The sequence below is a fragment of the Schistocerca americana genome, chromosome X (assembly GCF_021461395.2).
Source record: "Schistocerca americana isolate TAMUIC-IGC-003095 chromosome X, iqSchAmer2.1, whole genome shotgun sequence".
In the NCBI taxonomy this organism is placed as follows: domain Eukaryota; kingdom Metazoa; phylum Arthropoda; class Insecta; order Orthoptera; family Acrididae; genus Schistocerca; species Schistocerca americana.
In genome coordinates this window covers 659,095,389-659,106,169 of record NC_060130.1, presented here as the reverse complement: position 1 = coordinate 659,106,169, position 10,781 = coordinate 659,095,389, and the positions used below count along the sequence as shown (strand labels likewise).

Genomic DNA, 10,781 nt, shown 5'->3' with positions numbered 1-10,781 from the left:
TCATTTAAAGCCAGTTCCTGAAACTTTGTCAACATAATTTCTCAGGATAGTTTATACCTATCTTCAAGAGTCTTTCAGTTCATTTCCTCCAGCATTTCTGTGACACTTTGCCATGGATCAGACAAGCTGTGACCATTCATGCTGCCCTTCTCTGTATGTGTTCAATATCCCCTGTTAATCCTATTTGGTATGAATTCCACACACTTGAGCAATATTCTAGAACCAGTCACATAAGTGAATTGTAAGTAATCTCCTTTGTAGACTGATTGCATTTCCCCAGTATTTTACCAACTAATGCGAGTCTACCACCTGCTCTACCCACAACTGTGTCTACATGATCATTCTGTTTCATACCCCCACGAAGTGTTGCACCCAGGTATTTGTGTGAGTGGGCCAATTCCAGCTGTGACTCATTGGTATTATAGTCATAGGATGCTATGTATTTTTTGTGTGTGAAGTGCACAATTTTACATTTCTGAACATTTAAAGCAATCTGACAGTCTTTGACTTTGAAAACTCATCAAGATCTGACTGAGTATTTATACAACTTCTCTCAGAGAGTAGTTTATTATAGATAACTGCATCATCTGCAAAAACTCTGATATTACTATTTATATCATCTGCAAGGTCATTAATATACAACATGAACAGCAGGGGTTTCAACACACTTCCCTGAGGCACATCTGAAGTTACTTCTACATCTGACTATGACTCTCCATCCCGGGTAATATGCTGCATCTGCCCTACAAAAAAAAAAAAAAAATCCTCAATCCAAACACAAATTTAGCTTGATATCCCACATGATCATACTTTTGTCAGTAAGCATAGATATTGTACTAAATCAACTGCTTTTTGGAAATCAAGAAATACTGCATCTACCTGATTGCCTTGATCCAAAGGCTCCAAGTACGTCACGTGACAAAAGTGCAAGTTGGATTTCACATGATCAGTGTTTTCAGAATCAATGCTGGCTGGCAAGGAGGTAGTCAATCTCTTCAAGGTATCCCAATATGTTTGAGCTTAGAATATGTTCTAAGATTCTACAATAAACTGACATCAAGCATAATGGACTGTAATTTTGTAGATCAGTTCTTCTAAACTTCTTGTAAAGAGGTGTGACCTGTGCTTTGTTTCAACCACTGGGCATGGATTTTTGCTTGAGGGATCTATGATACATTATATCTAGAAGAGGGGTTAACTTAGCCACAGATTCTATATAGAATCTGATAGGGATTCATCAGGCCCTGGAGCTATGTTCAGTTTCAATAATTTAACTGTTTCTCAACACCACTGACATTAATACTTATTTCACTCATCTTTTCAGTGGTATGAGGATTGAATTCAATTTTCTTTCATAAAGGAGCATTTGAAAATAGAGTTAGGAATTCCAGCTTTTGCGTTGCTGCCCTCAATTTCTGTTCCTGTCTCATTCACTAGAGACTGGCCACTAACTTTGGTGCCACTAGCAGTGTTTACGTATGACCAAAATTTCTTTGGGTTTTGTGAAATATCATTTGACACTATTCTGCTGGGGAAGTCATTGAAGGCATAACGCATTGCTCTCTTGACAGCCAAATGTGTATCATTCAGCATCTTTCTATCTATAGCCCTATACACTGTTTTATACCTATTGTGCACTAATCTCTGTTTCTTTAGAAGTTTCTTTATAGTGACTGCTTACCATGGAGGAAAATGATGCCCTCCATCAATATTCCTGGGCATTTCAACTTGATGGCACCCTGTAATTTTTGCATATTGCTTACATACCTCTGTGCTTTAATTCTGGTGCTGTTTTCCGGAAAGTCAAGGAGCAACAGGTCCTTGCAGTCAGAGGAAAAGGATAAGGCTGTTGTTTTGTTTATGCTGCAGTAGTTCTACTTGGAAGCCCTTACCCATCCTCCATACAGCCCTGATCTCTGCCCCTGTTATTTCCATGTTTTTGAAGACCTGAAGAAAACATGTGTGATTATTGATTTGTTTAATCAAAGATGTGCATGACAGGGTACATTTATGCTTCAATAGACAACCGCAAATATTTTTTCAGGAAGCACTAACCATCTTGTATCACAGTGGGATAAATATACTAACAGCTATAGCAATTAATTTTGAAATAATACATACTGACATACATACAATAATACATACTGACTGCAAGGACCTGTTGCTCCTTGACATTCTGGAAAACAGCACCAGAATTAAAGCACAGTGGTATGTAAGCAATATGCAAAAATTACAGGGTGCCATCAAGTTGAAATGCCCAGGAATATTGATGGAGGGCATCATTTTCCTCCATGGTAAGCAGTCACTATAAAGAAACTTCTAAAGAAACAGAGATTAGTGCACAATAGGTATAAAACAGTGTATAGGGCTATAGATAGAAAGATGCTGAATGATACACATTTGGCTGTCAAGAGAGCAATGCGTTATGCCTTCAATGACTTCCCCAGCAGAATAGTGTCAAATGATATTTCACAAAATGTATTATTTGTATTACTTTTTTCCATCTTTCTCAGTTTCACTTGACTGGCTCTTGAAAAATGTATGTTCATGTATGGATGGCTTCCAAATTAAATTATGTTTCCATTTTATTGGGTTGGGTTGGATTGTGTGGGGAAGAGACCAAACAGCGATGTCATCAGTCTCATTGGATTAGAGAAGGATGGTGAAGGAAGTTGGCCATGCCTTTTCAAAGGTACCACCCCGGAATTTGCCTGAAGAAATTTAGGGAAATCATGGAAGGGCTAAATCAGAATGGCCAGATGCAGGATTGAAGTGTTATCCTCCTGAATGCAAGTCCAGTGTGCTAACCACTGCACCACCTCACTAGGTTTCCATTTTATTGCACATTCATCTCTGTGGAAATGTATCTGTACACGTTTTAGCTAAAGTAATGACTGTAAAATTATGTATTCATGATTATTACAAAATATATAATTTTCCCTGAATGAATCTGCAGTGACAAGTTATATCTGTATATTCACATGGGATTCAAAAACATACTTTTGCCTTCTGCATGGAATACTCATATGAAATGAGTCATCTCAGAATGCCCAATAACCCGACTCAAAGGTTCAATCTGAGAGCACCTTTTACTACTCTTCCAGACTTTGCAGAAACTCTCCTGTATAAGTTGATGACCTAATATTTCTGGAAGAAAGGCTGTGGAGGAGAATGGCTTAACTAAGACTAAGCAGTTTGTTTCCATAATTTATCTCTTACATTTGTTACAGAATAAAATGCAACAAAATTTCCAGAGAGATTATAACTGTTTCCCAGCTGAGAACTTGTACCAAGAATTTTTGTCTTTTTTGGACAATGTTTCAGCCAGCTGAACCAGCACACAATTCAAATTTTCAGTCTACCAAAAGATGCCTCTTGCACAGACAGTAATAAAGGCAGCTTATTTTGGTTTTTTGCTTGTTTTGGTATCTGATGTAATTATTTTCCAGGGAATTCTTGTCCTCCTCACCCAAAAACTCTAACTCTTTGATAGTAACATAGATGCCGAGATTCATGATGTCATGTATAAGAATGACATTCACTATGAATAAAAATCTATGTTTGGTCCACAGCAATTCCAAGGGTGCTCATTCCATAATGTTCAACTGATGTACAAGGAAATATGTTTAATAATAATCTAGACAAATTCTGGATGAGCTCATTGCTGTAAGGACCTATGGTATAAATTAACAATAAATAAAAGATACAATGAAGAAGTTCTCATACCTGGCTAAACTGGCTGAAATAGCATTCCTCATTAAAAGTTTATGGGGGAAATGTCTTAGCCACAGTCAAATGCTTTTTACTGTGAATATAATACATTACAGTCAACTGAACATTGTTGTAGCACTTTTTGTTCAGGTCATCCTATCAAATATGCAGAAAAACTCTTAGGGAAATAAGAGAGCAGGGCTTGTATATCAGGCAAAGAAGCATGCTTGTATGTCACTATTAGTAAACGTAAAATCAAACAATTAAAAATATCCATGACAATGACAATATTATTAAAAGGGTAGATTTCCACTCACAATATCGTAGAGATGTTCATTCTCAGACAAGCGCAACAAAAAGACTGTTAAACAAGTAAGCTTTCAGTCAAAAGGTCTTGTTCTTAAGTAGACAACACACACACACACACACACACACACACACACACACACACACATGACCACTGTCTCTGGCTGATAATACAAGTAAGTATAATATCTAATGTGTGACTCCACTTGTATGGATGCAATAAAAAATTCTCTCTGAGAAGTTTTGTAACTTGCATTAAATTCATTATTTGTATGTTGTATTGTTAGGTTGCAGATAATAGATATTAGTAAAAATAGTGTTTGATATTAATAAGTTTTTATCTCAGATTTAAAAAATGAATAAAATAATAACAGGAAATGGAGTGCAAAAAAATTTATTTCAATGTAAATGTAATACTGCATGAAACAATAAGTTACAGAATGGTTCATAAATAGCATTTTACTGGTACCTATTTAAGTAGAGAGTATGTTTTAAGAAAATTCACGTGATTATGGAATAACATCAGTACTCTTCAAGGCCTTCTTCAACTTCAACTGAATCCAATCCTACTTCCTCGTAGTCCTTCTCCAGGGCAGCTAAATCCTCTCGTGCTTCAGCAAATTCACCTTCCTCCATACCCTCTCCTACATACCAATGTACAAAAGCTCTCTTAGCATACATCAAATCAAATTTGTGATCTAGACGTGCCCATGCTTCAGCTATTGCTGTTGTGTTTGACAGCATGCAGACAGCACGCTGGACTTTAGCAAGATCTCCACCTGGGACTACAGTTGGTGGCTGATAATTGATTCCAACTTTAAATCCTGTTGGACACCAGTCAACAAACTGAATGGACCGTTTTGTTTTTATAGTTGCAATAGCAGCATTAACATCTTTGGGAACAACATCACCTCTATAGAGCATACAGCAAGCCATGTATTTTCCATTACGTGGATCACATTTAACCATCTGATTTGCAGGCTCAAAACATGAATTTGTTATTTCTGCAACAGACAATTGTTCATGATAAGCTTTCTCTGCTGATACTACTGGAGCATATGTCACCAAAGGGAAGTGGATTCGAGGATATGGAACTAAATTTGTCTGGAATTCAGTCAGATCCACATTCAAGGCACCATCAAACCTCAGAGAGGCTGTAATTGATGATACAATTTGACCAATAAGCCGATTCAGATTTGTGTATGTAGGTCGCTCTATGTCCAAATTCCGTCGGCAAATATCAAAAATGGCTTCATTGTCACACATAAATGCACAATCAGAATGTTCTAAAGTTGTGTGTGTTGTAAGAATAGAGTTATACGGCTCCACAACAGCTGTTGAAACCTGAAACAAAAAGCATTTTTCACTATAATGCTGCACTACTTAATTATAAACTCAAATATGAAAGGTTTATAATCTGCATTTATTTCATTTTTGTGCCAATGATTCCCTGCATTTCTAGTGAATTCTGGCTTTTAACCACATGTCAGTTTCAGATAGACAACACATGAAAGTTAAGATGTTAAAACACAAAGACTAGATTTTAAACGGTGCATAAGTAGGTGGCAATTGTGGCAGTCCTCTCCAGCCATCCATAAGGGGAAATGATGAATGTGAAGACAAATAGGAAAAAATGTGAACATACTGTCCACAATGAGGAAATTCCCATAACATGCTTGATCCCGAATACGTGTGGGGGGGGGGGGGCGGGGGGCAAAGAAAAGTAGGCATAAGTGTTCTTTTCAACAGTAAAATGGCATAATACAAAACTCCTCAACAGAAAAATATAACAGTATGAAGACTTAGTTTATGACAGAATAAACTGTCTAGCTATGTGTGTAAATTTATAACTTCTCTGCAAATGGTCTCTCACTGGGGAAAAAAAAAAAAAAAAAAGATCATACAACTCAGTACTGCATAAGGCACAACCATGTCATTAGAAGTAATTCGTGAGGGTAAACCAATAAATGAAAAAGAATATTCTAAATTATTTTGTGTTTATGTTTATAATAACCTGAACTGGAAGTCACATGTTATGGTATAGGTCTTAAATGTCTTAGCTCTGCAACTTTTTCATTACATACAACATCAAATTCTGGACATGAAAATTTAAAAAAGTTAACTTACTTTTTCTGTTTTCATTCAGTAATGTCTTATGGCATCATATTTTACTATAACTCAGAAGTGAGGAAAAATCTTTGTGTTGCATAAAAGCATACTGTAAGGATAATGTGTGGTGTCCAGTCTGGAACCTCTTGTAAACAGTTGAGCACTATGACGATAGCCTTACAGTACATTGTGAAGTTTGTTAAACAATTGTAACATTGATACATATAATACTAGAGGAGGAAGGACATACACTATCCATAACACAGCATTGGTGTGGCACAGAAAGCAGTGAAATGAAACAATGGAAAATCCAGGATGGAATAATCATAATATTATGAAAGGAATAGACTGCTAGACACCATGTAATGGAAATGTGTCACAGACAGGCACACTAAAAGGACAGCTAAACAAGGAAGCTTTCAGCCAAAAGGCCTTCTTCAGAGTTAGACAACACACACACACACACAGGGTGGTCCATTGATAGTGACTGGGCCACATATCTCACGAAATAAGTGTCAAACTAAAAAAACTACAAAGAACAAAACTTGTGTAAGTATGTGCTATCACGTAACATTCCGCCACTGCGGACAGTATTTGCTTCGTGATAAATTACCCGTGTTAAAATAGACCATTTACCAATTGCAGAAAAGGTCAATATCATGTTGATGTATGGCTACTGTGAACAAAATGCCCAAAAGGCGTGTGCTATGTATGCTGTTCGGTATCCTGGACAACATCATCCAAGTGTTCTGACCGTTCACCGGATAGTTACGTTATTTAAGAAAACAGGAAGTGTTCAGCGACATGTGAAATGTCTACCATGACCTCCAACAAATGATGATGCCCTAGTAGGTGTTTTAGCTGCTGTTGCAGCTAATCCGCACATCAATAGGAGACAAACTGTGCAAGAATCAAGACTCTCAAAACGTCGGTGTTGAGAATGCTACATCAACAATGATTGCACCCATACCATATTTCTATGTTCCAGGAATTGCATGGCGATGACTTTGAACATCGTGTACAGTTCTGTCACTGGGCACAAAAGAAATTATGCATGATGACAGATTTTTTGCACGCGTTCTATTTAGCAACAAAGCATCATTCACCAACAGCGGTAACGTAAACCGGCATAATATGGACTATTGAGCAATGGAAAATCCACGATGTCTGTGACAAGTGGAACATCAGCGACCTTGGCGGGTTAATGTATGGTGCGGATTTATGGGAGGAAGGATAATTGGCCCCCATTTTATCTATGGCAGTCTAAATGGTGCAATGTATGCTGATTTCCTACGTAATGTCCTACTGATGTTACTACAAGATGTTTCACTGCATGACAGAATGGCAATGTACTTCCAACATGATGGATGTCCAGCACACAGCTTGCGTGTGGTTGAAGAGGTATTGAATAGCATATTTTATGACAGGTGGATTGGTCGTCAAAGCACCATACCATGGCCTGCACGTTCACCATATCTAACATCCCCAGATTTCTTTCTGCGGGGAAAGTTGAAGGATATTTGCTATCGTGATCCACCAACAACACCTGACAACATGCGTCAGCACATTGTCAATGCATGTGCGAACATTACGAAAGGCGAACTTCTCGCTGTTGGGAGGAATGTCGCTACACATATTGCCAAATGCATTGAGGTTGACGGACATCATTTTGAGCATTTACTGCATTAATGTGGTATTTACAGGTAATCATGCTGTAACAGCATGCATTCTCAGTAATGATAAGTTCACAAAGGTACATGTATCACATTGAAACAACTGAAATAAAATGTTCAAATGTACCTACGTTCTGTATTTTAATTTAAAAAACCTACCTGTAGCCAACTGTTCATCTAAAATTGTGAGCCATATGTTTGTGACTATTACAGCACCATCTATCACAAAGCAAAGAAAGTGGTCCAACTAAAACATTCATATTTTTTTATGTACTACACAAATATATAATAAAAAAAGGGGATTCCTATTTAAAAAAACACAGTTGATATCCGTTTGACCTATGGCAGCGCCATGTAGTGGGACAACCATAGCGCCATCTGGTTTCCCCCTTCAAGCTAGACAAGTTCTTTGTAGTTTTTTCATTTGACGCTTATTTCGTGAGTTATTTGGGCCCAGTCACAGTCAACTGACCACCCTGTATATATAGACACACACACACACACACACACACACACACACACACACACACACACACACACACACACACACACACACACATGTGACTACTGTCTCTGGCTGCCAAAGCCAGGCCTGCATGGGGTAGCCCTGCAGTCTGAGGTGCCTTGCCACGGTTCGCATGGCTCCCCATGTCAGAGGTTTGAGTCCTCTCTTGTGTATGGGTGTGTGTGTTTTATTTAGCGTAAGTTAGTTTAAGTTACATTAAGTAGTGTGTAAGCCTAGGGACTCATGACCTCAGCAGTTTGGTCCCTTAGGAACTTACCACAAATTTCCAAATTTTGTGTGTTTGTGTGTGTGTAAGACAATGACAATGAAAATGAACATACTTAATCATAGGCCACTGTATGCACACAAAAGAAAGGAATCATGTAAATGGCATGCTGCCATATTTTTTGTTGAGAAGATGTACTGTTATTAAAACTGACTATTTTTGTATCACAGCAACAGGTAAAAATTATGAACCCTGGAACACACAAGTAACTAGCTGTCAATGACCAGTGACCTGTGACACCAATGGAAACATGTGTATTTCATTGGGATATTGTGGATCCACAATTTATTTGCTAAATTTTAATTTGTTGAAAAATATGGTATTTCTGTACCTCAGGCATTGTATTCACTTACAATCATTGTAAGCTTACATCTGTTGAAACAGGTTCATGTGATTAACATTATACAGCACACTTTTACTAAATGGGGACCAATTACAGGAAATGATCCCTGATAACAAGTCATATGTACATACAGAAGGAAATGTGTTCCAAGGAAAGTACACCCACTTGAAGGTGGATGTAAAAGCTCTTTGATCACACCCTGGTATCAGCAACAGGCAGGTGGCCCATCAGCATGAGGTAAGCCAGATGATCAAGTGGAATGTTCTGTAAGACAACTGCAGTTGTCATTATCACTTATAAAACATGCTGGGCTTGAGTTTCATCACTGGCTCATCCCACAAGCCACCCTTGTGCTGAGATTTCTGTCATCCATTCTAACCATATACAAAGCTGCCTTCATGGGGGCAGTATCATTAACTTTCACGACATGTGCCTGTAGCCTGCAGAGAATCCCCTAGCTATGGTGGCAGAGAACTATAGCACCAGTTTAGCCTTAGTGAGTGATAAGGGTTTATTGGTGACTGACTTGAGGGACCAGTTGCTCTTCTACAATGCCTGTCACATGAGATATCTCTGCACTTCCTGTAGGTGACCCTGTCCCCCTGGCTGGAAGATATGCCTTTGGTGGTATGAAGGGTAGTGTGAGTATGACATTGTGATGCTCCAGCTCACTGTCCTCTTGAGTGTGTAGCTAAAATGCTAGTACAGACAGACTGTTCCCATTTGTCTGGTGTGGTCTCAAGTGTGCTTTTAATCACTATAACCTACACTGCCGAAAATCTTTTATCTTTTCCTTCAAGTGGGTGTAACTCCCTTGGCTCATGTTTGTATGTCCATATGACTTTTTTGCTCCTTTTCTCTCAGGGATAATTTTTGTCCCCATTTTAAAAAATTGACATGTATATGTTTTCTGTCATTATTGATAATTAGTAACTGAAGAACACAGAAAAAATTATAGCAGCAGCTTAGTACCATTATTATAGTCTTTCATTTGTTTCATGTCTCTGAAGCTTCTCTGCTGACATTTGCATGAAATGACGTGTGAATTAGAAACTAAATAGACAAGTTTGTGTTCGCGTGTATATCCTGTTGGTATCTGAATAATTGCAGATATTAACAACAAGATGTACAGTAGTCTATTGGATGCTATGTGTTCAGTATTATGGTTGTCATGTGATAGTGAAAGTCACATTATCTTACAGCAGTAGCTTTTGTGTTCATAATAATACTGACTCAGTCTCAAAGACACTTTATGAATCAAAGAGTCTTCTATCAGAAAGGAAAAGAAAATGAACTACTTTTCTCTCCCCTCTTGAAACTGCTCCCTCACAATATATACCTGTTCCCCCTACCATCTCACAACCTGTCCCTCTTCCACCAGCCTCCACACACACTGTCACTCTTCCACATCACAGCCTATCCCCCTTCCACATGCCTCCTCACACTTTCTTCTGTTTCCACCTGAAAGTTACCCCTCTACATCTCCCATGTGTCTTGTACACCTTCCCCAATTCCTTGTTCTCTCTGTCCATCTACTTCTCCCACTCTCTGTGCCTCTCTCCTCTACCTCCCCCTCTCTGTCTCTCCATACACTCACTTCTCCTCCCTCCCTCTGTCCATCTCCTGCTCGCACTTCTATCTGTCCATCTCATCCTGCCCCCTGTTCACTATTCACCTCTTCTTCCCCCCTCTCTCTGCTTGACCATGCCCATTTCCATGCACACACTCTGAAACACATTCTGATACTATTTGCACAATACACCAGTTGTGTAGGGTAGCCTAGATGTCAGGCATAACCAAATCTCTTAACTCTCAGCCCATACCTATGAGAGCTAGATGGTTTTTACC

General features: G+C 38.5%; 1 protein-coding gene across 1 annotated transcript in view; it reads right to left on the bottom strand.

Annotated features, from left to right (window-relative positions):
- Positions 1–4,395: 4,395 nt before the first annotated feature.
- Positions 4,396–10,781, bottom strand: part of LOC124556808 (tubulin alpha-1 chain-like) — a 38,519-nt gene continuing 32,133 nt past the window's right edge. The window contains exon 4 of the mRNA XM_047130826.1: positions 4,396–5,361. Coding sequence (XP_046986782.1) covers positions 4,540–5,361 — 822 coding nt within the window. The 3' untranslated portion in view covers positions 4,396–4,539. The remainder of the gene's footprint in view (positions 5,362–10,781) is intronic.